Genomic DNA, 27873 nt, shown 5'->3' with positions numbered 1-27873 from the left:
AATCCATTCTGATTGTTCCAGTTCTCCCTAGATGAAGACAGGAGGAAGTAGAAATTGTCAAGAATATATAGTTGAAAGTTTGAAAGAGAAGAACCTGCCTAGTAGATTTCAAATGACTGAGAGCATAGAACGGAAGAAGAGAATGGATTTCCACCTGTGTGGGGCACATTTAGTGCTGGGAAGCATAGAATTGCGACTAGGAAAGGACTGTAGTTTTTTTCTTTTAAAAGTGGGAATAAAGACAAAAGTGACCTGTATATCTCACTTCCTACTAAGATAACTTTTAGTCATGTGCATGACTTTTAGTTATGTGGAGCTACTGGGATTTTATAACTCCGTTTAAGTGAGTAAGAAATAGCGAGTAAAAATTAGCTTCTTCAGATGCTTCTTTAGATTCTGACTCAGCACAACACAACTCATGTCTCTCGTGAGAGAAGAGTTGCTGTCTTAAACTTCTTGGCCAAAAATATAGGCCACTTTCTGTCTAGAAATGTAGGTGTGTGTTTTGAAAAGAAAGCCGTAAGCCATATTGAAATAGCTCAAATTTAAATCAAGTTTTTTAAACTCAAATTTTAAGTTGACTTTAGTGTTGTGCTTCAAAAAATGTGTTAATATTCAAAAGGATAAAGTTGCCTTGTTAAGAACTGACTCTTGGATTGTGATCTAGTGGTAATATCTAATATCCAGGTCTTGAGTTTTATCAGTCCATAGCACAGCTCTGCCCTTTGCCTGATGAGAAATTCAGTATTTGCCAAAGACTTTGTGTATTTTTATTTGGTACATGATATGTGCTTCTGAAGACACAGGTTTGGCGATTTTAAAAGGGTGGGAGACTATAGGTATACTCCCTATAGATTCAGCTGTTGTCTCATCAATTCACTAGGCATTTTGCTAGGTCCTTTATAAATATCTGTATGCCATTATCTAGGTGAATAAAGGTCCTGACACAGCCGTAACAAGCTGGTTTTGTTCTCACTGACTATAACATTTCTATTGTATTTTCCTTCTCAGACCTTCATTCCTCCTGTCATAACATGTATTAATATCATTTTGGAGCTAGTCTAAACCAGTGCCTTTCAAACTGAGGTCCCTCTGAATCACTGGGTGTCTTGTTAAAACACGGATTCTGTTTCTGGGCTATATGGCTAAGATTCTGCATTTCCAAGTTTCAGGGTGATGTTTACATTCAGCGGACCAGGTTTTGAGTAGCAAGGATCCCAAGGTTATTGCTCCTAGGAAGACAGGTGGTGGCAAAAAGCAAGCAATAAAACAAACATTAAGTCGGAGGAGCCTCATATGTTCACTGATGACTATGATTACTTTGGCCAATGCCCAGCCGAGTTCAGAGAGGCAGTAGTGCATAAATGCACGTTAATTAACAGCTTTGGGCCCTGCAGTCCTCTTTCTGCCACTCAGCAGCGGAGTCTCATGGGCACATTACTAATCTCTAAACTTCAATTTCTGAATTTGTGATATGCAAGTAATATGAAAATCTACATTATAGGATTATTGTAATGATCAAATGATATAATGCGTATGAAGTACTTAGTGCTTGCTCAATGTTAGCTAGCTATAGTGATAATTCAGAAGACATTTATTGAGCATCTACTATATGCCTGGTATGTAGGTGTGTAAAAATTCAAAAGCAACTCTTTCCTTTCAACAGGTATTGAATTCAGTTTTTGGAGAGTTCCCAGAGTTGAGATTAGATCTAAAACTTTGACTCTGAGGCCAGTGCTCTTCCTGCCTAATTCTGTGCCTGATTCATTGGCTGTCTCTTGTGTACCGTATTAAAGCTAGTCTGGTTTCAGACACCTTTAAGTGACACCTGTGTGCTGAGTCACAGTGGATTCAACATGTTTTAACTTAAAACCCGAAGTGAGTTATGTTTGGTTCCTTGGGTTTGAGCAAGTTATCTCTGAGGATACAAATTGCAGGATAGGTTTTTGTTTTGTTTTATATCATCTGGATGGTTTTGCTTGATCAGCTGAATCTGAGTGAGATCAGAGGATGGGCATAGTTAATTTCTATTCCAGTGGATCATATTCTGAGCATACACCTACCTTCCACTTTGGTATCTACCTTTTATTGTATTTTGTTAGCTTTTAAGCGTTTTATTCTGTGTTGGAGTGTAGCCGTTTAACAATGTTGTGACAGTTTCAGGTGCAGAGCAAAGAGACTCAGCCATGCATGGGATCTACCTTCTGAAATGATTTCAAAAGGACTCTGTCTTTGCATGATCGAACTTGTTTTTCTGAAAGAGACTAAAAACATCTTTCCCAAAAAGCACCCAGCAAGTGTGCTTACAAGGAGCTGAGTGTGGCCACTTTTCATCTATCTTTCTTTCAAACCCCATCTTGAAAAGGAAATGATCACTGACTGAGCATTTGTCTTTTCTTTATCGGATTGTTTCTCTAGTCATTGAAACTTGCATGCTTTTTCTGAGCTTGTAATAGTTCTCTTTGTGATACATATTATAATTTCATAGATACTAGCTTGGCAGAATCTTCCAGATGTGATTATTGTGTTTGTGAAAACATAATAATCTACTGAGCAGAGTCTTCTGGTAGTGAAAACAGTGAAATTAAAGTGATATTCATAGTAGGAATTGACAGATTGCTTTCTTTAAGTGTTTTGACAATTTCTTTTCGCTTTTTTTTTTTGCTTGTAAGTAGTAGTTTGCCTATTTTTGTTACAAGAAATACAAAAATGACTTTTGTTGCTGGTTATTCTGTAGGATCAATGAAAATTACTTGTTCTTTCTTTGAGTATTGCTATGTGTTGATTGATTTTTACAACTCTACTTATTATTCCTATCTTGGCAGATTTTTTCAAAAACAGCTTCATAAGGATATAATTTACAAGCCATAATTTTCACTTATTTAAAGTGTACAATTCAGAAGTTTTCAGAATATTCACAGTGTTGTTTTGTAAATTTTTACTAGTACATTTTTCTTTTCTCTTTCTAATGTGTGTGTCCACCCCGCCTCCATATTACCATACCTTTAACAAATTTGGTTAATGCTTATAGTTTGGGGCAGATATAGGTGGCATAACAAGGAACTCTTGGAAACTAACTTAAGGCACTTCCTGATTACTCTATGGCTTTTTATTAACTTTATATTAGTGCCAATTTAATGATGAATTGATCATCTGTCAGCTATGCCTGTGAGTCATTAGATCCAGTCTGTTTCTCATCTTTCCTATCGTTCTTTCCCCTAACCCTCACCCTCATACACATCCAGTTTAACTTATTTACCTTAAATATTGCATTGTTTCTCAAAGGTGGCAGAACTGAGCTCTGATGGTTCCACGAAGGCACTACTTTATGTCCCTGAGACTTATCTGGAAATCGTTATTGTCCACAGTAACTTTATAAAGAGAGCAGCGCCAGTATTCTATTTAGCCCAGTATCTTTTTTATTTGGGAAACCACATTGGTTAGTTGGGGAGTAAAAAAGATAACCAATTGAAAATAATGTTACTTATCCTACAAAATCCAATTTTGAGCAGCTCAAAATTATTGTCATTGAATACTTTTTAGCTCCAGGACTCCAGCATCCAGAGTGGGAAGTGAGAGGTGGCGGATGGGGACTTTGAGATAAAATCTAAATGCCTTAACATCACCTGCCCTTAGCCCTATGCACAACTACACTGTCCTTTTTTTCATTCCCTGAAACCTGTCATGATTATGGAGATAAAATATAGTGGTTAGATTGAAGATACAGAATTTGACAGGACTTACTGTTTGGATATAGAGAGTTAGGGAAAGAGTATGGCTGCAGATGAATTCCAGGATTTGGTTTATGCAGCTGGGTAGATGATGTTCCCAGTTCATTCAGGAAGGAAACCAAGAATGAGGAAATATTTTGGGATTTGGAAGATGATGATTCTATTTGGAGAATATCAAGTTCACCCAAGTGGGACATTCACAGGTAGTTGGGTGTATATATCTGAAGCTTAGGAAAAAGAATAAGGCTGGAAAGAGTTACAAGCCCAGTAGACACCAGTGTCTGGGAATAGAGATGGCTCCTTTTTCAGGGAGCTCCCAGTCTTCCAGGGGAGACAGAGGGCAAGTGGGAAGGAATGTGTTCAACGGTGGTATCACCTGGGAGCCATAAAAGCACCAAAGAAAGGAAACAGGAGTATGTATTGTCACCATGTGTTGCCATGAATGAAACCACCCCTGAGAGGTGAGGAGAATCTGAAAGGAAGATCATGGGACCCTGAATACTACCAACATGTAAAAGCTGAGCAGAAGAACAGCCTCCAAGAAGATTACATCTCAGTGACTGAAGACAGAGGAAGAAAACTAGAATAGTGTGGGAACGTGAAAGCCAAGAGAAGAGACTTCAGGAGGGCGTCAAGCAACAGAAAGGTTAAGTGAGATAAAAATGGAGACAAAGGCAAAGTGGAAAAGAACGTTCTCAATGGACTCATCTAGGTGTGGTAGAAGCACTGAGGAGAGTCATCTGAACCAGCCTGCAAGGACAGGGAGGTTTCCTGGAGGAGGTGGCACCCAGGACAAAGAATGAGTGACAAGAGTTAATGAGACAAAGAAGGAAATTGGAGTAAGGCAGACTCCAGAGGGAGCAGTCTGTTGGAAGGCTGAGAGGTCAGAGAGCAGGAAACATGTGTGGTTCAGTCTAGCTGAGCGGGGAGACAGAAATCCTTCAAAAACGTGACTCAAGTCACAGCAAGAGAAGTTGAGTGGAACATATATGTAATTGAGGTGCTTGTGAATATTGTAAACAGCAATAGGAAAAAACAGGAAGCAAGAGAGGTTGATAAGGGAATTGATTAATCGAGTGATGGGGGTTGGAAAGGAGCACAGGCGGAAGATAGCAGATATGGACGGAAGGGCATTATTCTGGGGTTTTAATGGGGAAGGAGGTAAATCCACAGGTGAGGTGGAGAGTAATGACAGTGTGCTTTTCACAGTGAAGTAAATTGTGGGAGGTCATTTTGTTTCCCCAGCACCCATCATGGTGCTCAGCATATTGTGGTTACTTCATAAATACACATTGAGTGAATTATATCATCCTGAGTCGCTTGAGAAACCCACAAAGAGGCACGCCTGGAAAGCACGATGTCTTGCCAGTCTGGCTGGCACATGCCGACTCTCTCCAATTCACCGAGGTTTGGCAGCCTATCTTTGTCTGCCATTTCTTGTTAGCATTAATGCAATCCATGTGCTTCTCAGGGGTGTCGCAGAATTAGGTGGCATTAGAATAGCTCTGTTCCTTAGTGACATACATAAGAGCAGCTCTTTCTTGAGCAAAGACCAAACTGGTTCTTTCCCTGTGAAGCTGACAGTCAGTCCACACGTACTGAACAGTCTGCCTGCAGTTGAGACAACAGCAACTTATCCTGCCTGTCTGGTTGTACTCCTTACACATTTGGACATGGTTCACAAATGCATTACATGGAGTGAATCTGGCCCAGAAACAGACTTGTGCTCGCATGTGGAGCATGAAAGAGGCCTCAGTTCTAGCCTTGCTTCTGCTTTCTCTGTGGGATCTTGAGCTTCTGTCTTCTTCTCAGTGCATCAAAGGATGTGAAGCCAAATGACTACCATTACTAGAATGGTAATTACTAGAACTACTTGATTCTCATGTGTACTAGAAGTCACTGACCACGGTTTGTATCCACTGGTTTCATCAGTCCAAAGATTGTATCCTCAGTTCTTGACTTCATTATTCACCTTGTTTTATGTAAAAAAAAGTAAGAAGGCCAGTTTTTAATAATAGCAGCTCGCAAGTATCTAGCACAAATTTGGTCCAGATATTATTTTTAGTATTTTATGAAAAAAGTGAAAGTCACTCAGTCGTGTCCGACTCTTTGCAACCCCATGGACTATACAGTCCATGGAATTCTCCAGGTCAGAATACTGGAGTGGGTAGCTGTTCCCTTTTTCAGGGATCTCCCCAACCCAGGGAAGATCAAACCCAGGTCTCCCGCATTGCAGGCAGATTCTTTACCAGCTGAGCTACATGTTGACTGACTTAATCCTCACAATAATCCAATGCAGCAGGCATTACTCCTCTCCCCACTTTATAGATGGGAAATTAAAGCACAAAGAAGATAAGTTACTCACATAGGTTCACACAGCTTATAAGTGGTGGCATGGACATTCAAATTCAAGTGTTCATTTGACTCTACTCTGCTGCATCTCAGCTAAATCCAAGTGGTAAGTGGGCCAGGGACTCAGGTGTTTCCCTAGTAGGAAGGCTCCTCTGTATCTCTCTTCAGTCTGAAATATCCGTTCTCTGTCATTTCACTGAGACTCATATATAAGCCCTGGCCCATGCACACTATCGCTGAGAGACCAGGCCCAGAGTCTCAGTTCCCTCACCTCGGTTGTGGAGATGACCGTAATGCCTCCTGTCTGGGTTTCTGGAGTTCAAATGAGATCAAGTCTAGAAGAATGTGTTAAAAGAAGGAAAAGGCTGTTGGTCATAATTTTAATAATTATTATTACCTGTGTGTGGATATTTTTGAAGAATTTGTGAAACGAGTTTCACTGTATTTCAAAGCTTGGATTCCTAAAATAAAGGAAGGAACTTCCTGATTTAGATACCCAGTGCTAAGGAGGGGAAATTTTCAAATGAATTTATTAAAGCTTTCTTGTTTTAAAAGTTTAATCGAAGCAATTTTAATAGCTCCTCCAGAAAGGAAAACTCAAATAGAACTTCAGTTTTGATGACTGTTTTTCCCTTACCTGAACATCACTACCATTAGTAGTGGACACCCCAAATTTATAGACAAGAGCCATGGAGCATCAAGGCCCTGTTTTGAGAGTTAGTTTGGTTGTCTCAAAAGAGGTCAAGTTTACTTTCAGTTCCATAGGGGCCTATTTAACTTCATGTTTTTACTGTTTTTTGAATTAACCCCCAAGCATGACCAAGAACTGTGGATGATAACTGTTGACTAAGGGGAATCAGGTTGAAGTCTACAAATATGCTTTCCAGAGGGTGAAGCATTTCAAAATATCTTGCATTTTGCCCGTTAGTGGGTCACACCTATTGGCTGAATTTAGAAAGAAGAGTGAATTTTACTTGTTTGTAAGGAATGAAGAAGTCATTAACTATAATTGAATTAAGGATATGAGTAAAGTGTCACATTTGGCATCTATTTTTTCCAATTGTTTCCTTTAAATGAAGTATTTAAAAATAGGAATATTTAGGGGAAAAACCCTATATACCTATAACATCCAGATTGAAAGAAAATGTTACTGATATATTAAGTCCTCTTCATACCCCTTATTATTCACATAGTTAGAGGATACCCACCCTTTCTCCAGAAAGGTAGCCATGCTTCTAAAGTTGTCATATAGTTATTTACTTGATTGCTTTTTACATCATACTTCTATGTACATTTATGTTAATGGACAACATACAGGATTGTTTTGCTTGTTTTTTAATTCTAAATACAAACTGTAAGCTGCCTTTTTTTCCACTAAACTTTGTGCTGATACATTTATTTTCTCTGCTATATAGTATTGATATCTTATTTAAAATATAACCTACCTATCCATTCTCCATCTTTTCCAAAATTTGATAAATTTTTTTACTTATTATTTCAAACTTTTGTGTGTGTGTCTCATTTTCTCTCTAACCTGACGTCCTGGGACTCAAATTACATAATTGTTAGATCTTTTGGTATCATCATATAGGTCACTGAGGCTCTGCTCATTTTTTAGAAATCTTTCTACCACTTTGTCTGTTCTTCACTTTGGATAATTTTGATGACTCAGTCTTCAAGTTCACGGATTCTTTCTGTCATTGCCATTTTGATGTTAAGCCCATCCACTGGGCTTTCTTTTTTGCTGAGATTTTCTACTTGTTCATTCATCAAAAACACATTTTCCTTGACCTCCTGGTGCGTGTTATGATACTTGCCTTAAAATCATTGTCAGTTGATTTCTGCATCCCAGGATGCACCTCCGTTCATGTACTTTTCTCTTCAGAATGGATCACATTTTCCTGTTTCTTCTTTGTCAAATAAGTTTAGATGATATTGTAATTGATACATCATAGACTCTGGATTTAGTTATGTTCTTTGCAAAGAGTTTGTTTGTTTTAGGAGGCAGTTAACTTGGTTGGAGTCATACTTCACACTCCGTATTTCCTGCGGTGAGCAGTAGCGGAAATCTCTACTGAAGTCATTTTAGTGTCTGAGTTCTTTGGAGTGTCCTGTTGCAGACGTGGTCCAAAGGTTGGCCTAAGCAGAACCTGGTGCTCCCTTTGTGTGACTCCTTTCCACAGTTTCCCAGTTTACTTTCAAACTGTTGTAATTGCCATTAAAACTGTTTCCTGGTTCTTAGAGCCAGTACAATTATGGATTTTCGTTCTGAGCTTTAGTCATTCCACCTGGCATGAATTAGGTGTGTCCTTGGACAGAAATAGCGCCTTCAGTTTCTTCCCCATGCTGGTCCCTTTCCAATTTCTGCATGCTTTCTGTTGGTTTTTAGTCAGTTATGTTTTACGTTTTGTCCAGAATTTAGAGTCATCTTCTGTGGGATGGCTGACCTAATAGAGCTACACCTGTATTACTAAAAGCTAGAAGTTGTGATCCTGAATAATTTTTATATGAGATTTCTTATTCTGTAGTTTCCACAGTTTCACGCATTTCCTTTTTGGAACTGCTGGAGATGCCTCTTCTAGTCTCTTTAAACAGATTGTGCAAACACAAAAAAATAAAATAAAAAAACAGATTGTGCAGTTCTTTGAGGCTCTGCGTTTTTGTAGGAGTCTCACCTCTAGGTCCCTGCCTCCCATGGTCCTAGGATCATGTCTCCTTACAGTCACATGGGGACAGAAAAGTAATCTCAGATCCTTTATCTATGATCAAAACCCTTTGGGCCTCTTCAGCCTCAGTTCCAGTGTACTCATCTGACTTTATTTCTTCCCGGTTGGAAACTGGAAGCTTTTTCTCATTATTGTTTTTGGTGCTGCTGCCTCTGTTTTTATCCTTGACTAAGTATTTTTAGAAATTGATCTGCAATTTATTCAGCAGTTCCATGTTTGTAGTGGGAAATGGGCACCTGCCTTAGCTTAATCCATTTTGTTTTCAGACAATTGTAGTATTTTCTATGTTGTTCTTAGTGGGAAACAAATAGACCATCCCCAGAATACAACTCTGGCTGCTAATTCCTTTACTAATGAGGGAACTGAGTTCTAGTATTGATATATGGAGTTTGAACAGAAGACTTGTAGCTCTTAGAATAGCTAAGGGCATAGAAGGAACTAACATTGTTTCAGCATCTACTATGGCCTGAGCTTTGAGCTACTCACATCATTTAATTCTTGTAATTCCTTACGTTAGTAGTATTACCTCCACTTTACACTTAGGTGATGGAAACTTCAAAGAGCCATAAAGAACTTGTTTTTCAGCCTAAGGAGAATTAGAATTCAAGCTATTTGACTCAAAAATCACATACTTTCCATGGTACTCTGCTGTCTCAACAAATATTTTTGTAAGTATATAGATGATTAAAAAATTGAGATTTTGCTGTGTTTACCACTAGTCAAGACAGAAGTTTGAGAGCTCATTAGTGCTGTAGAATGTCTAGAGGAGTTTACACATGCGTGTTTTCCAGCTTCATTCTTTTCATGGGTGAAATTCATGGGTTATCAGTGAAAATGCTTTCTGTGCTGCCTCACACTAATGGAGGTTGTTTGCCAATTCTTTGGAGGGAAGTGAAAAAAAAGGACTCATAGAATTTTAGACAGCTGGACAGAATTTTAATGATCAAGTCTATATGTAAGAACATAGTTTCTTCAGTTAACAGGACTGCCATCATAAGATGCACAGAACAGTTTTAAGAAAACGAAGCAACAAAAATAGAAATGATTATATGAAAACTCTTGAGTTAATATCTATAGTTTTTTGGTCAACATGCGTCATCAAAAACAACATTGTGCTCATTAAAAAAAATGTTTACTGTTCTGAGCCAGTGAAAGAAATTTTTTCTTAAAGTGATTTTAATAGAGATGAACTCTACTGTGGAAAAATGTTTATCTTGTTCATCTGTTGCTCACCCACTGAATCATTGGTGTTCTTAATCTCCTTTGTAAGAAAAATGTTTATGTTAATATTATTTAACATAATGTATCAGCCAGAATGGAGTATGTTTCTATAAATTTATGTGCAGTTAGCTTCCTCTCCTGAAGACCCATCACAATGCATGCATATTCTATTCTTGACCACAAAAAATTAAGTATTCATTTAACATTGAAGGATATTATTTTTAGAAGTCTGACCACAGTTTATAGCAATGTTAGTTACCTTTCTTTTTATAAAAAGGAATGTTTCCTTTGGAATCCTTACTGGATTTAAGTCAGTTTATTGGCTGTACCAAGTCTCTCACTCATCATATCTAATAAGCTTATTAACAAACTTTGGAGTCAGGAGGGCCCCTCTTACGTTTTCTCTTCAATACGAACGTTGATAGGTGCATTGTGAGTTATAGAGACAGGAACAAATCTCATTTAGATATTGGCTCAGAATCATCACCTGAATACCCTTTGCATTTGGGCTAGGTTTTAATTTCCTGGTTGGGGTTTCTTAGAATGTGTTCTTTTCTCTGACATTTAGTGGTGCTGAAAGAAGAGTTTTCCTTATAATAGTGTACTTGCTGTGAAGTCCTAAATACAGAGAATTGTTTGTTAATTTCAGTTTTTACATGAGGAAACTGCGTACTAAAGTCCAGGTTAGTAAGGCAAAGATAGCGCAAACCTGGCAGCTGACTCCCGTCAGATTGCTGTATGACCCTCAGCAAGTCACTTAAGCTGTCTGTGTCCTCAGGTTCCTTGTTTGTAAAATGATATTAGAATAGAACCCTCTCCATAGGGCTGTGGTGAGGGTAGATTGAATTAGTGCATGAAAAACACCTGTATCACTGCCTGGCACATGGTAAGAACCATTCGAGTTTACTTTTTGTTATTACCTTTAACTTCAGCATAACATGAATTTCTGCAAGAGAGGAGATGGTTCGGTGGTTCGTACTAGTTCTAACACTATCTGAACCCAAGTTTTCTGGATGATAGAACCCGAGAGCAGCAAGAGGGAGAGGGAAAGAGAAGGGAGGCAGCGAAGTGTCAAAGCTGGAACATTCCTTGGCTGGCCATAGCTTCACAAACGTCAGCCCGTGGCTTGGTCCCGTAGGAGAGTTTCCACATTGGCTGTTTGCCAGCACGGTGCTCAGCACAGTCAGGCGAGGAGAAGGGAGAGGAGTACATCTTCCATTCTCCCAGGTTCTGTGGCTTGGTTCCCCGTCCCCCCACTGCCCCATCTCCCTGCCTCCCCCAGCACACATGCACAAATCCTGAGGAAGCCAGGTTCCAGCCCGTGGTACTGTGCCTCCTCAGAAGCCTCAGAATGAACCAGTCCTTCTGTCAGTCTAGCCAGTGGTGGGTGGAGCCAGAAGGCTGGAGCTATGACAGCTCCTGCTGGGTTGCACCACGGAGGCTGTGTGGAAGCCCTGCCCTTACCCAGGGGGAAGTCAAGGTGACTGGTGGCATTAGGAGAAGAGGTAAGAGTGGTGGTGATGGGCATCTCTAGTGAGCTAGTGGCAGAGGCCAGGGGCAGCCCACCCTTCACATCTGTGCACCCTCAGTAAGCTGCTGTGGCTCCATGTCTTTGATTCTAAATGAGATTTTTTTGAGGATAAGTGATTCATGTAATGCGCCTTTAGTGCGCGGCTTAGAGTTGTTATTTAGACACTGAGTTGTATCCCACTCTTTTGTGACCCCGTGGACTGTAGCCCACCAGACTCTTGTGTCCATGGGATTTCCCAGGCAGGAATACTAGTGTGGGTTGTCTTTTCCTTCCCCAGGGGATCTTCCCAACCTAGGGATGAAACCTGTGTCTTTGGCATTCACAGATGGGTTCTTTACCACTGAGCCACCAGGGAAGCCCTTGGCTCAGAATAGGTGCTCAATACATGACAGATAATATTTTCCTATCCACTCATATTTGAAATAGACACTGGTTTCTCTTAACACTTGTATTTGCCTCTGGAAATGAAATATCTATTTGAACTCAAAGATATGACGGAGATGAACTAGAAAAAGCTGATATCACTGCAAAGAGGGTAATATTTAACCCCAGAACCTGTCAAAGAAATGACTAAGAAAGCCTGAGGCAGAGAACAGCGGTCATCAAAGAGGTCAAAGGATTTAGGGAAAAATCATGGGAACTGAGAAATTATTTTCCTGCTAAAACTTGCTTTTGTAATTGTAGATTCATTTTTGTTTTTAGCTAGGGAATAAGAAAAGAGAACATGGTTTCCAATTCCTGTTCTGTGGACACACGGAGTGAAATGTTTTGGCACCATCGTCTCCAATCTTGATACCACAAGGGAGAAAAGCAGTCAGTGTTAGGCCAGATATTTATCCAAGGCTTACTATGATGTCACTGGAATTTGAGTTTAGTACTTGAAAACACATTTATGATTTTTGCATTTCAGGGAGCATTAAATCATTTTGGACAAATCCTGGCTATGTAAAATGTTTGGGAGGGGGGGATTATGTAGTATGGATCTGCCAATTAATTTCATCAGAATGAAAGCTCTTGGTATGAAACCAAGAAAGAAGGATGAGTAAGTGGGAGATATTTGGGCTCTGGAGGCTTCAAGAGCAGATTAGACATGAAGCTCAAAAGGAGGATAGTGTTTGGGCAAAAAACTTCCATCTCTGGGAACCATGTAAGTAGTAGCAAGTCTGTCCTGTTTGCATTTTACAGAGGAGAACCTATGGAGGCTGTTAGTTGCCCAGATTACACTGATAATAAGGGAAGAATGAACTTAGGTCATCTGACCTATCCCTTACACTACCGACATTTAATTATCTGTTCAAGGTTCAAAAAACCCTCCAGTGATATTTGTGTAACCAATGTTCTTAAAAAAATTCAAAGATCTAAGTAAACATTGAGTCAGGGGTTTTTTTGATGTTACTTTCTCAAAATATATAAACTGGAATGTAAAATATGATAATACCATTTACTTTATTCAAAGTCAGCTAAACTCAAAAAATTTTTATCCAAGACTTACTGTATCACCAGAGATTGAATTTAGTACTTGAAAACACATTTATGATTCTTGCATTTCAGGGAGCATCAAATCATTTTGTACAAATCTTTGCTGTATAATATGTTTTAGGGAGGTTATGGACCTCCGCAATTAATGGAGACCTACCAATTAATTTCATCAAAATGAAAAATGGGAAGACAAGAAATCCCCATGACTCAGCTTGGTTTTAGATGATCTAATTATAATTCACTTCATATTCATCTGTTGTAATTTTTTATTTAGAAATCCATTGCATTTGTTTCCCTTGGTAAGCAAACATCACATACTGAAAAAAAATGCAGGGACAACTTCCTAAATTAGAAAGAGAAGCAGGAAGTAAATCACCATCATCTTCACAAAACAGAAGTTGAGACTTTTTTTGTTGTTATTACTATGCCTTTTTTCATTGTTTTATTCTAAGAGTGTGCAAAGTAAGGAGTACAAGTGTCCATCCATCCTGCCATTCCCCAGTTCCACTTCTGGCTGGTTAAGAAGCTGGACTTTGGAGTCAGACCAAGCAAGTTCAAGTCCAACTCTATGACTTCCAGCCATGTGCCCCTGGACAAACTGCCCACCTCTCATCTTAAAAATGGGAGTGGCAATAGGACTCGGTTCCTAAGGTTGTTGTGAGGAGTCACTGAAGGCATACAATTAATCTTTTTGTATAATGCCTGGCATATAGTATATATTCAGCCAATATTAGCTAATGTTAATATTTATTTTAACATTAATAGTTGTAGTTAATATTATTATCCTTGTAGTTTAGCTAAGGCAATATTTATGCACGAATCTAGTAAGGAAAATATCTGTTCTCTTTGATGTTCTGCTTCCCAATCATGTTGAAAATTAAAGATCAGAAAACTCTAAATTTCTCTGATTTCACCATTAGATAAGTGTAGGTAATTATAATTAAATGTTCCCTGCAAAGATGTTTAATTCTAGTATTTAAAACCAGAAAAAAAAAAAAAAAGCAAAACCATTTGCTTCCCAGATACAGACACAAATAGAAATAAAACACAGCTGCTGTTATCACTCTGTGGGTTCCATCTCTACCTGGTACCAAAAGAGATAATGATCTTGCAGTATATTTATAAGGAGGTAACAAAACCAATTACATTATCTCAAATGTACACACTGAAGGCTTTATCCTGTTGCTGGTTAAAATAGGCTGTAACTGTGACAACTGCTCACCCCCGATTATAGATTACTTCAGATGAAAGAAAATATGGGATAATAAATTATGATGTGACAACATAGGAGTGTCAGTGGCCTTGCAGCTTGATATTCAAGAATAAAACCAGCAGTACAATTGTTGGACAAAAAGTCAACGCAAAGCAACCATGCACTCAAGTGAAGGCAGTGATGGACAAATAATTTAGTTCTTTTTCCATTATTAAATGGTAAGATCTTCAAAAAAGCCTGAACAAACCTACAAAGCCTTTGGGTCAGCTGAATTTCCATGGAACCTTGTAAAATATTACAAGCCATAAAAATAAAGGCTAAGACGAAGTTGAGGAGAGTGTCAGGTTATGTTGTTTCCAAAATTGTAAGGACAGTGGAGCCAATGGGATCCCTTAGAAGGGTGATGATTAAAGCAGAAAGTATCTGTTGTTACAGAAGTTCAACTTATATAAATGATTAATTTATAGACATTCAAGTCCATAAAATAAAATTAATAATTTCAAACTTCTATAACTAAGTCCATGAGATTTCAGAGCCAGACAAATCTGTTTTATAAATTCAACACTGACATGACTGAAATGAGCTTAGATAGATTATTTAACTAAATAATCAAGGTTTTGAATGCAAATTATTCAGACTAATCATAAGTACGAGGTAGGATCATTGTGGGTACTAAATAACATAACTGTGCTAAAATGGTGCTGAGTGCATAGTAAACACTTGAGGATAAATGATAAGAGGATTCCTTTCTGTTTCTTTTCTCACTCTTAAGTTTTTCACAGATTTATATCCTTCTATCTTCCTTACCTGAAATATCATATGTTTTATTAGATTGATCCAGTAACTCTGTACTATTTATTCCAATTAGCTTGCAATGTGTAAATTATTCTCTGTGTATCTTAAATTCAACATGCATTTTTAACAACATTAACACATTAACATTATAACATTAACATTTATTCTTTTAACATTAACACTGTCCAAAAGGAAAGTCATTTGAAGCGACCCTTATTTTCCTTTGCTGTGCTGAGAAAGTTAACTAAGTTACCCATTAGACTGTTTAATCAATGGAAAATACCTAAAGTCTTGACAGATTCACAAGTAGCAATGATATGATGTAATTTCTTACTCATTTTTCCTTGTTTCATTTCCTCTTAAGTTTTTCATTACTTTGTATTTTAAATAAAGCAAGCCCTGGCTCATGGTTGGCATTTAATAGGTGTCGGAATTGAGAGGGAAGGAATTAAATGTTTTAATTATGACCAGAGGCACTGACTTCTCATATTCATATGAAAAACTACTTCAGTTAATTTCTTGGGATGGGAGAAGGGTTAAATGGATTACGTTATAAGGGAGACTGAACAATTTATAGCATCTTTTATTTACACTTAAGGTTTTATTGTTAAAGGAATTCTGGAGATGAAATGGCTCAACCTTTTTAATTTATAGAGAAGGAAACCAAGGTCCTGAATTTAAATGGCTGAAGGATGCAAGAGGAATTCATTTATTTTTCTTTACATTTGAGTCAGCTTCTAAAGGGACTTGCTCAAGGGCACTGATTTTACTAAAACTTCCATCTATCTATGTATCTACAAAAAATATACAGAAGATAAAGACTATGGTTAAGAACATCAGTTTTTGGGTCAGAGAGACCTGGTTTCAAATTCCTTCTCCATCTCTTACTGGTTATATGACCTTGGACAGATTGTCTAAAGTAATCATCAAATTATGCAATCTCTCCATGCTTCTCCGTATTTCCTTATCAATAAAGAAAGAATGACAAACCCTTGTCCTCTTCAAAGTGGAAATAACAAATCTTCATAGATTTATTATTGATCATAAATATGATAAGGTATATAAAAGATTATCACCAAGCCAGGTGATGGTAAGTAATCAGCATACATCAACTATAATTATAACAAGAATTAGAAGTGGAAAAGTTGAAGGGAAGTGATAGAGGCAAAGATAGTCCTGTATTTTGCTATCAGTGGGTCACTAGTTGGCTCCAGACTTCTTACAGCCAACACGGAGGAGCAAACATGATTGATTACATAGTTCACAGAGAACTTAGACGTATCGAGTCTATTTATCTGGCCAAATCAGAACCTCCCTCCGCTACTCCTTTCTTTGTATTTCTATACAATTTCTCTTTCTACCAAACATATCAGTATAGGCTTTGGAGACTTGCTGAGTATCAATAAGGGCTCCTCTAGTCTGCCCAAGACTCTCTCTTAGCATTTCTCACAAAGCCTTCCCCTGCTCCCCACCCCACACTTCTTAATAGCACCTGAAGAAGAGAATCCACCTAAGTGTCTTCCACTTAGCACATGCCGTTCTCAGGAAGGCCAAGACTGTGGGGGAGGCCAGGGATGGATTTGAGGCCATGTAACTTATCTCTCTCCTCTGCCTTAGAAACTCCTTCCTTCCAAGAATCAGCCTTGTTCATCTTTACACATTCACTCACTCCATCTCACAGTGAGTAGGCGGTGACCAGTCTTATTCATCTTTACATATTCACTCCGTGTCACAATGAGTAAGTGGTGGATACTCAGTAAATGTTTGTGATTTGCAGTAATAAATGCACATAGGTGGAGGAGTTACTGGTATGCAAGCCCTCCTATTTTTGAGTCTTGTCTGGAGAGATTATTACAACCAATATGGATTTTTCAACCAAACTCCAACAACAGCGCTTACGGCTGAAATCTCAGTATTTTAAATGAAAAATAAAATCTCTATGAACTCTTCTTCCCTTGGTACTGATGTGCAATGACCTGTGTTATTAAATGTCAGAATGAAATAGAACCAGTTTTCTTAAAAAGAGAAAAGTATAATTCTTGCATGTCTGGTATCTTTCAGAAAAGGTACACTAATCGGTTACCTTCCAGGACACGTACATCACTGTAACTCACATAAAGTCGTGGCCAAACCTCATATCTCAAAAAAATAGTATACACTCCGCTTGGGATGGCTCTTTGTGACCCCATGGACTGTAGACCTCGAGGCTTCTCTGTCCATGGAATTCTCCGGGCAAGAATAGTGGAGTGGGTTGCCATTTCCTTCTCCAGGGGATCTTCCTGACCCAGGAATCAAACTTGGGTCTCCTGCATTGCAGGCAAATTCTTTACTGTCTGAGCCACCCTAGAAGCCCTCTATCACCTATAGGGGAAATGTATTGATAGAAAGGTTATACTGCATAAAAATACTTTTAAAATCTCTATATTGAAATTATTGTACAATACCCTAAATTTTCTGTAGAACATATTTAAAGTTACTCATTTTGATGATATTCTTTCTTTTCATGTTTTTGTTAGAGTCAAGAATCAATTCCTTTTCACTGAAAAAATGATTCCCAAATGAAAGATAATACTGGCACTTATTCAATGTGGTGTTTCTTTTCCTTGCTTGTTTTCTTACTTGGTATACAATTAAGTATCTCACTCCAATTTAAATTACAAGCTAGGAATCCTTTAAATGTTAAACTGGAAAATAAATTTAAAGGTTGTTTGAGGTAACTGGGGCTCACATAGAGCTAGTTGACTTGTTTCCATATGCTATACATAAGCCTGGATTCAAATAACAGAACAGGGTTTAGGGTTTTTTGGTTTGTTTGTTTGAAATAAATTTCTATTGGAGTATAGTTGATTTACAGTGATGTGTTAGTTTTTGCTGTATAGCAAAGTGAATCAGTTATACATGTACCTATATCTACTCTTTTTCAGATTCAGTTCCCATATACATCATTACAGAGTATTGAGTAGAGTTCCCCGTGATATACAGTAGGTCGTTATTAATTATCTATTTTATGTATCGTAGGGTGTATATGTCCATCCCAATCTCCTGATTTATCCCTCCCTGCCCCCTTTCTCCTTTGGTAACAGTAAGTTTTTCTGTATCTGTGACTGTATTTCTGTTTTGTAAATAAGTGCATTTGTGCCATTTTTTTAGATTCCACATATAAGCAATATCATATGATATTTGCCTTTTTCTGTCTGACTTACTTGACTCAGTATGACAATCTCTCGGTCCATCCATGTCACTGCAAACAGCATTATTTTATTCTCTTCTAAAATTTGACCAAATTAGTAAGTCTGGTAACTCTTTTCTTCTTTCCCAGCCCCTTTGCTTTTACCCTGTCTCAAGCCAACATGTCACTGAAAAATGAGCCAAGAGTAAATACCTCTGCACTGCAGAAAATCGCTGCTGACATGAGTAATTTGATAGAAAATCTGGACACGCGAGAGCTCCACTTTGAGGGAGAGGAGGTGGACTACGATCTGTCTCCCAGCGATCCCAGGATACAGGAAGGTAAAGACTGATGATCTGAGTGAGGAGTAGAAAGTTTATCATGGTTGGTTGGCAGAACACAGATTTGAAATAACCAGCAAGTGATTGATCATCCTTGCTGATGTCACAACACTGGGCTGAGTTTCACTAGCTGTTTTTTTGTTGTAGCCCATTATGATTCTTAAAAAAGATGCCTGTAACAGGCAAGTGATGCTAGTAACATTGTATTCTTATGACAATTTTATTTACTTTTTTTATTTTTTAGTGTATATTCCTTTCTCTGCGATTTATAAGACTCAAGGATTTAAGGAGCCTAATATACAGACGTATCTCTCCGGCTGCCCAATAAAAGTTCAAGTTCTGGAAGTGGAGCGCTTTACATCTACAAAAAGGGTCAGAGCATATATGGACTCAACTTGTATTCATCAATATTTATGACTTAACACAATGACTTTCATTTTCCTTCCTCCTGGTTATATCTTTAACTTTCAGTTTGTGTTTATGTTTATCACTTCTGAGTCCTCATCACCTCAGATTTTTGCATCCTTCTCATTTAGCCTTTATTCTTATATGCCTCTTCCCCCATTCTGGAAAAAAAAATTTTTTTTAAGGCAATTAAGACAGTTTATAAGTATAATACATTCCAAAGTGCCTCTCCTACTCTTCCTCTCTCCCCAGTTTGCTGTTCAGTGTGGACTTGGGGGGCATTGCTATTCTGCCTAGAAAGCCAGTTATAAACCAAGGAAAAGTTTAGCTTTCTTAACACTTGTTCAGTAAGAAAATAATAATGCTTCCTGACTCTCCAAAGGAAAACAGCTGGGAGGCTGCTCGGTCAGTGCCTTTCTCCACGCATACTCTGCCACTCTGGCTTGTTCCTTACACCACCCATTAAGCTTCATTCATATGCTTTCTCTTTAAGCTCTGGAAAGGCATTGGGAGTAGAATGTTTTCAACAAGGAAACCTGAACCTCTTAAAGAGGACTGGACTGGGAGACTGTTAGGGTGGTTGTGTTTGCTCTATTCCTGACTGGGTTGCACACTTGTTAAGTCAAGCGTAGAGAACATTGCTGCAGGCTGGTGGCCTTTGTCCCTTCCAGTTAAGCTCTGACTGTCAGAATAAGGCTCATTGATTTCTGTCTCTGGGGAAGTGGGGAATAACCTTTCTGCCTGGGGCAGACTCTGGAGGGTGGCCTATGCGGCCTGAGTCTTGGTGGTTTTGCCTGTTGCTCTGACCTGAGCTTTTTCCGGTAGCTCAGATGGTAAAGAGTCTCCTTGCAATGTGGGAGACCCGGGTTTGAGCCCCGGGTCGGGAAGATCCTCTGGAGAAGGAAATGGCAACTCACTCCAGTATTCTTGCCTGGATGATCCCATGGATGGAGGAGCCTGGCAGGCATCAGTCCATGGGGTCAGAAAGAGTCGGACACAACTGAATGACTTCACTTTCACTTTCTGTCCTGACCTACTTGTGCGTATCCTAACCTCTAGTTTACAGCCACCTCCGTGTCCAGCTTTCCTTCAGCATCTTCCTTTGAGTTGGGTCCTTATCTCCCTGATACACCGCAGAACACAACCTACCAAGGAATGTCTCTTAGATGACCTTTGCCTTATATCACCTACCAGCATTTACATTGAGAGGTGATAACATGTGGAGGTTAAATGCACAGATTACAAAGCCAAACCATGTGGTTTAATCCCTGTCTTTGTATTGTGATCTCCAGCCAGTTACTTAACATCTTTGTGTTTGAGTTTCCTCGTCTGAATAATGCCGGATAGGTATAATAGTACCTATCTTAAAGGTTTGTTATGAGGATTTAATAGTAATAATAAATGGTATTGTATAATATGGACTTCCCTGGTGACTCAGATGGTAAAGAATTGGCCTGCAATGCAGGAGACTTGTGTTCAATCCCTGGGTTAGGACGATCCCTTGGAGAAGGGAATGGCTATTTAATAATAATAATAATAAATGGTATTATATAATACCAGAATATAATATATTATATTATACAAGTATATACTATGTAATACTGTGTATTATTATTACTACATATCTCCTAATATTATTCATGAAGATAAATATTCAAGCCACCAAACCAGGACGTCTCTTTGCTCATACTTTTCTGTTAGTAAAATAAGTTTAGCTCTATTCCTTTTTTATATATATTAAAATTTTTATTTTGGATCCTAATTTTCAAAGTATAGTTGATTTCCAATATTATATTAATTTCACACTTCAGTTCAGTTCAGTCACTCAGTCGTGTCCAACTCTTGGTGACCCCATGGGCTGCAGCATGCTAGGCTTCACTGTCCTTTACCAACTCCCAGAACTTGCTCAAATTCATGTCCATTGCGTTGGTGATGCCATCTAACCATCTCATCTTCTGTCGTACCCTCTCCTCCTGCCTTCAGCCTTTCCCAGCATCAGGGTCTTTTCCAATGAGTCAGTTCTTTGCATAGGTAGCCAAAGTATTGGAGTTTCAGCTCCAGCACCAGTCCTTCCAATGAATATGCAGAATTGATTTCCTTTAGGATTGACTGGTTCGATCTCCTTGAAGACCAAGAGACTCTCAAGAGTTAATTAATTTCACATTTTGTTTTAAATCTTAGTCTGTGTAGGAAAAGCTAAGGATCCTCCTTGTCATACTTAGCATTTAGTTTACTAAGAAATATGAACTGACTCCATGTAGTTTGAATGTCATTCCAGGTAAATAAAAATGACACCTTTCTATGACTGACTCTGTTCTGTGTGCCAGCTCATGGTAGGCACTTCCCTGTTCCCTCTCATGACAGCCCCCTAAGGACAGATGCTACTACCCACCCTCCCCAGCAGGAGGTCTCCCACGTGTCCCTCCTCCCTCCCTTTGCTCTGCCTCTCGAGACTCCCTTGCCTTTGTCCTCTGGAAGGGCTCTGGCCATGGAGAGCCTAGACTCGGTTCACTCTGGGCTGGATGCATCCCTTGACCAAGGCACGCTCCCCCTCAAGGCAGCCTCTTTAAGTGGTCCTCTCCTTCCTGCTCCAGAACCTGGTCCTACCCTTGTCCCTTCAAAATGACGTGTGCCTTCCTGAGTCCCAGGTTACTGTCCTTACACTGTGATTTCCTTCCTCTTATCACACCTTCATGGGCAGTCAGTCCCTTTATTACAACTTCTCACACTGTTCCAATTCCAAAGTATTCCAATAATTCTGCTGAGATATTATCTGACCGAAGTGATGCTTGGTTAAGTCTTCATAGCTAGTAGGCTGCACCAGGCAATTTCAAACCTTTAGATGCTTCAAAAAGGGTGGGACAGGCTGTTGCCATTGCCCCACACTGTCTCAGAATTGGTAAGAATTGTCCAAAATTCTTGGTTTATGTGTGAGGGATAGAACTTGACATTTGTAATGTTTTTAAGTATTCAGTTTTCTTAGATTGGGAAATATAATCCTAGAGTATGTGGCAGCTTGCATAAATTGTATAATTGTTCTCATTTATTTGACTTGTCTTAAATTGAGCATTTTTCACTCAAATGCAGAGTTTCTGGTGACTCTGAGTTCTCCCGCATCCTTCTTTGTGAAACACGATGCAGTGTGATGCCTGTAATGTTGGTCAAGGTGAAAGGCAGCATATAATATTAGACCCCAGAACTGGATCCTTTTGACTTCTGGCTATAGTCGTTGTCATGGATCCCAACTGGAGGCAAAGCAGGAAATAGATTTGAGTGTTTGCCAGTGATATGTTTGGATTCTAGACCTAGAAGCACAAGTTACATTGATTCTGGGCTCATTTTTTAAAAATTAATTTATTTTTTGGCCACACAGTAAGGCAGTGGGATCTTAGTTCCCTAGCCAGGAATCAAATTTGCGACCTCTGCATTAGAAGCAAAGAGTCTTAACCGCTGGACCACCAGGGAAGTCTCTTCAGGCTCATTTTTTTATACTACAGTTATACAGAGTGGTCATGCTTTAGAAATTTGCAGAATATACCAAACATCGATGATGAATGGCAGCAGGCCTGGTCACCCATGGGGTTACTGATACCAAAGCCTGGATAAACTAGGAAAGGAGGAGACATTTACTGTTTCTTGCCCCAACACCTGTCAACACGTATGGGGCCTGGATCTCCCAGTAGGGGCCAGTGTCCTCTAGGTGGTCCAGTGTCGATTACCCTCCCCCACTCCCCACACACCATGGAAGCATTCAAGATCTCCTGTGCTCTATAAATCTCTCTCCATCTTCTGACACTTCTTGCTTTATCAAAACTTTTATCCCTGAGGTCTGTTAGCGCTTCTGATTGAATCACTAGTCACCAAGATATATTTGCATTTTAAGAAGAAATATTTTTTAAATGTTAAGTGGAAATTCATCCTAGTTAAGTAGTTGGGGAAATATTTTGTGTGTAGGAAAATCATTTGCCCTTTTCCTTCTAATCATCCTGTACCTTCCTAGTCACTGGCTGTAGCTAAAGGACAGAGAGCTATTGTAGACCAGGATGGACCTCTGAAGGCATTTCAGAAGGAGAGGGCGTTAGTGTCATTTGTGAAGAGCAAAACTGCACTAAGATTGTGCTCCACAATGGAACTCATTTCCTTCAGCTTCCCTCTCACCCCCTGCATTGTCTGTTCACTGCTTGGACAATCTCATGATGGCTAATTAGGGCTTCCACTCATTGTCTCTTTTACCTGGCTTCTTGTTTCAGAGATATGTCTGTGTCTTTGTATTTAGAACAATAAGATTTGTGGAGGTTTGCCTTTGATATAAGTCAGAGTTTGTCTTGCATATATCATAAGATGAATATTTAAGAGAATATTACTTCTGTAATCAGTCATTTTTTAAAAAACACTTTGCTTCCATCCTTACACAAAATAAGTAAGCTGGATTTGAAGATACTTCCATGTTACCTTTTAATTAACTATTGTACACAGAGAGATGTTGTTATCTAAAATATCAACCATTTTTACTTACCACTATAGGTACCAAGTGTCAATCTTTACACTATTGAATTAACACATGGGGAATTTAAATGGCAAGTGAAGAGAAAGTTCAAGCACTTTCAAGAATTTCACAGAGAACTGCTCAAGTACAAAGCCTTTATCCGAATCCCCATTCCCACCAGAAGGTAACCCAGAATTGATTATGAAATTATCCCAGTGTATGGCTTGTATAGAAAGAATATTTTGGTTCATATTACTGGTTAACTAGTCCATTGTTGCTAGATATTTCTTTTTATTAGATAGACTTCTAAAAATAAATCATCTCATGAAAAATACTGTGAGAGTCATGGTTCAAAGAATAATAAATGTTTACATTGTGTGTGTGTGTGTGTGTGTGCATTTTAGACACACATTTAGAAGACAGAATGTCAAAGAAGAGCCTCGAGAGATGCCAGCTTTGCCCCGCACATCTGAAAACATGATCCGGCAAGAAGAACAGTTCTTTAGTAGAAGGGTAAGTCCTTTCACTCTCCTGTTGTTCGGAACAAACTTCTGCAGCACTGTAGAAAGATGGCATTGACTGAAGGTTGAGGTGGGCCCCGTGCAACTTCTCTTACCCACCGATCCATCACCTAGGCTGGTTTACCTCTCGGGAACTAGTTAGGGAAGCCTTCTTCCCCAGGCCACTCTGGCTCTGGGGAGGTTGCACTCCCCCAAGGAGGAAGAGGGCTCTCCGTCAGGAGTGATTTTATGAGGAAGCTGCACTTCCTGTTCATTGGGGTTCATCGTGAGTCAAGATTGAGCTCATAGTTGAGGGCTTTGAGATCTACTCTTTTAAAATCATCTATTTCCATATATGTGCTTCAGAATCGATAGTGGTTTATCCTAAATATATGTAAAATCTCATTCCCAGACCATAGATGGAGCAGTGAGGGTCTGAGAAGAGTAGGACAGAGTACAGACACATACAGCAGGACAGACGCCCCAGGACAGGGGACACGTCTGCCCCCTCGGCTTCAGTGATATGGTGCTGCCTAGGGCAAAAGATTAATTCGTTTTTTAATTTAATTAACAATTAAATGTCAGTGTTGGGGGCTTCCCTGGTGGCTCAGTGGTAAAGAATATTCCTGCTAATGCAGGAAACACGGGTTCAATCCCTGATCTGGGAAGATCCCACATGCCTCACAGGAACTAAGCCTGTGTGCCACAACTACTGAGCCTGTGGTCTAGAGCTTGGGAGCCGCAGCTGCTGAAGCCCATGTGCCCTAGAGTCTGTGCTCTGCAACAAAAGGAGCCACTGTGATGAGAAACCTGTGCGCCGAACTAGAAAACAGCCCCTGCTTGCCCCAGCTAGAGAAAACCCCAGGCAGCAGCAAAGACCCAGCACAGCCAAAAATAAAATAAATAAAAATTATTTTTTTTAAATGTCAGTTTTTTTGGTAATCTGGAACTTTTATGTTTTGAAAGAGATGTGTTCAATGTTCCTTGTCCAGTGATAATATTAATGAATAATTGAATGACTTACAGAGGATGGAAGGATCATGCCATTGTCATTAACTGCTTACATTTTCTTTTAAGTATGATAGTATCTTTAATCTGAAATATATATGTATTACAGAAACAGCTCGAAGATTACTTGACAAAGTTACTAAAAATGCCCATGTATAGAAACTATCATGCAACAGTAAGTACTTTTCAGTGATTTAAATTCTGAAGTAATTTTATAAAATTGTAAAGTGTTGGCTACATTTTAGATCATTTTATTAACACAAGTGCTTGTATCCACTTCTGCATTATTCTTTGAGTTAAACTAAGCTAAATAAAATGAATACAAAATTGATTTTACACCACAAAATCAATTTACAATACAGTTTACAATACAAAATCAATACAAAATTGATTGTATACCACCAGGACCTGTGGTCAGTCTCCTATGATAAACCATAATGGAAAAGAGTATTTTAAAAAAGAATGTCTATATGTGCACCACTGAATCACTTTACTGTACTGCAGAGATTGGCATGACATTGTGAATCAACTATCCTTCAATAAAAAAATAAAATTAAAAAATAGGAAAACAAAATTGATTTGACAATGAGGATCCAGTTTAGGGTAATGCTATTTTTAAATATCAACTATGATAATTAACATAACAATAAATTTAGATGAACTTGAAATACTACTGAAGATTATCTAGAAATGCTACTAGATTATCTAGAAATCAACCTCCTTCACTCCTCAGGCTTTCGGAGGAGAAAATGCCAAAATGCATTTCTAACACTGAAGAAAAAAACATTGAGTTGTTAAGTGATGAAGACAGTTGAACAGAGTTGAATACCCAAAGATTGTACGGAGCATACTGTAATTTCCATCTGACTGGCCTCTGATGCCTGTAACAGTCCTGTCTTTTCATGTGAAAGTGAGAAGCATGGGAAATGCTAAGGAGAGGAAAAACTTGAGAATTCTGAGAAAAGAGAGGAGAGGTGGTGGGGCTTAGAAACAGCTGCAGGGGCTACATTTGGGAGGCACTTAAGTGGCAAGCCGGAGGAAGCGGGCTTTACAGAAGGCTTCAGAAAACAATGAGCTCTGCCTTCAGAGGCCCATGAAGGTGGGGTTAAATATTTAAAGGGTTAGCTTCAGTTATCCAAAGGTTCAGATCATTGAGAGGGCACTGGATTGTTAGAGTTTGCACCTGTGTATGTATAAACTATACTGCTGTGGAGCGTGACCATGTGTTTATGGTGTATATGCAGAATTTCAGAGTAGGTGCGGTTATGATCCGGCCTCTGGTTTAGAGAACGGCATGAACAGGTGGACAGAAAGAGTGAAGCCCTCTGTATTTAGAAAGGAAGCAAGACTGCCTTGACTATCCGGAGTTTTCTTGCTGCCCTATGGATGCCTGCCTCTCTGTTATTTGGAGACGGGCAGGCCCTGCACCCAGCTGGTCCCCTTTACACACAAATGACCCAGGACTGGAAAACCTTCTGCAGCAGCTTGCACTGTGACATGTGATGGTCTTAAAGGAGCTTCTGTGGTTTCATAATGCGAAAGAAGAGTTTTCCCAGGGAAGCCAGCAATTTGGGTTCAACCAGAGACTCTCAAGAGAAGGCTGATGGAAAATACTTCTTCCCTTCTAGAACTCAGGAATGTGCTTCTTTGAAAGAACATCATGAATAAGGATGTTACTTCTATTATTACTAAAAATGGGAGTCTAATGTTGATTTTATTTATTTTTTTTTTTCATTCATGTATTTATTCCACAATTAAAATAAATCATAATTCAAAGCCATAACATTTTTAAAAGGTAAAGGAGAATCTGTGTCACAGCTGTTAATAAAACAGACATTGGTCTAAAGTGCAACACTAAACAGGTGTTCTCTGTTCCCATGGTGGAATAAATACATAACAATTACACATAAAATTTCACTGAAGATCTGAGATGACGCAAATAACCCTTTGAAACAAACTGCCCGACGAATGGAGGCAGGCTGCAAATAATTCCTATTAACATTGAACTGCAAGATAGAAAAGCCCCCAAGGTGGCTAACATTTTCATGTGCCTGGCCTGAGCTTCTATCTCCCTTCCTCAGTCACATCCTAATCCAGAAAGGCTGCCCCACCCCATGTTCAATACGCCACCATAAGTCCCCAGGGACCTCAGCACAGATGGCCGCTAATGAGCCTGTGTGCAACCTTCATCAGAAGCTCCAGGGAAATTAGGAGCCCAAATGCAGGGAGCAACATCATTTCTTTAAACAATAGTTTTAACTTCTGAATGAGCTCTGGCAGGCCACGTGCATTTTCATAACAAACCAAAATATTGTCTTAATATCTTTCTGCTCTTCTTTAAGAATGTTAAGTGGGACATTCGAGTAAAAAACAAAAAAATTACAGAAATAATGAAAAATGAAAATTCAAAGGATGTGTGCCAACAAGCGAACCAGGCCTCTGCAGCCTGACTCATTTGCTTCTGGGCCGTGAGGCCATGTAGAGGGCGATCAGGCAGTAGAGGGTCCCTCCCACCGTCAGCGCCACGGTGGTCCGGTACAACATTTGGTCAGGCAGGCCGCGTTTCAGGTGGACAGGCACACCGTCAGATTTCTGGAAAAACTTCTGCAGCTCTGGAACTGTGTTTTTCCCAGCATAATCATATGCAACAGAACTGGAACTCAGTTTAGTTGGTGTGGCAAATATGATAGGCGGTGCTTCTGTGGAAACAACAGGCCTTAATCCCTGAGGGCTGTAGGCGTCGGAAGCCCATGCTCCGGCCAATTTCTGCGTGAAGCCACTGAACTTAGAATACATGACGCCCCGTCTGGACTTCCCGCAGCCACTGCCCGCGCGACTTAATGTTGATTTTACAACGTTTACTTTTATTCCAATATTCACATTAACTTCCTTTCCAATCATAAAATCTTTTAAAAG

The 27873-nt window shown here is 39.2% G+C and overlaps 2 protein-coding genes across 9 annotated transcripts in view; one reads left to right on the top strand and one right to left on the bottom strand.

The window, feature by feature from the left end:
* Positions 1–27873, top strand: part of PLD1 (phospholipase D1) — a 261912-nt gene that overhangs the window by 67940 nt on the left and 166099 nt on the right. For 6 of the 8 annotated variants that reach the window (XM_061168339.1, XM_061168335.1, XM_061168340.1 and 3 more), the window contains 5 exons: positions 18368–18558; positions 18803–18930; positions 23488–23633; positions 23854–23962; positions 25067–25132. In XM_061168339.1, the coding sequence (XP_061024322.1) occupies positions 18399–18558; positions 18803–18930; positions 23488–23633; positions 23854–23962; positions 25067–25132 (609 nt within the window). In that variant the 5' untranslated portion in view covers positions 18368–18398. Of the gene's footprint in view, positions 1–17972; positions 18030–18367; positions 18559–18802; positions 18931–23487; positions 23634–23853; positions 23963–25066; positions 25133–27873 lie in introns of those variants that run through there. The other 2 variants (XM_061168334.1, XM_061168341.1) reach the window with 1 other exon arrangement.
* Positions 26683–27774, bottom strand: LOC133074246 (cytochrome c oxidase subunit 7A-related protein, mitochondrial-like). Its single transcript, XM_061168342.1, has one exon. It carries the CDS (start codon positions 27751–27753, stop codon positions 27409–27411), a length of 345 nt encoding a protein of 114 aa, XP_061024325.1. The 5' UTR covers positions 27754–27774; the 3' UTR covers positions 26683–27408.

Source organism: Dama dama, chromosome 19 (assembly GCF_033118175.1).
Source record: "Dama dama isolate Ldn47 chromosome 19, ASM3311817v1, whole genome shotgun sequence".
Taxonomy (NCBI): Eukaryota; Metazoa; Chordata; class Mammalia; order Artiodactyla; family Cervidae; genus Dama; species Dama dama.
Note: the sequence above shows the minus strand (reverse complement) of the source record. Positions and strands in the feature narration are given on the sequence as shown.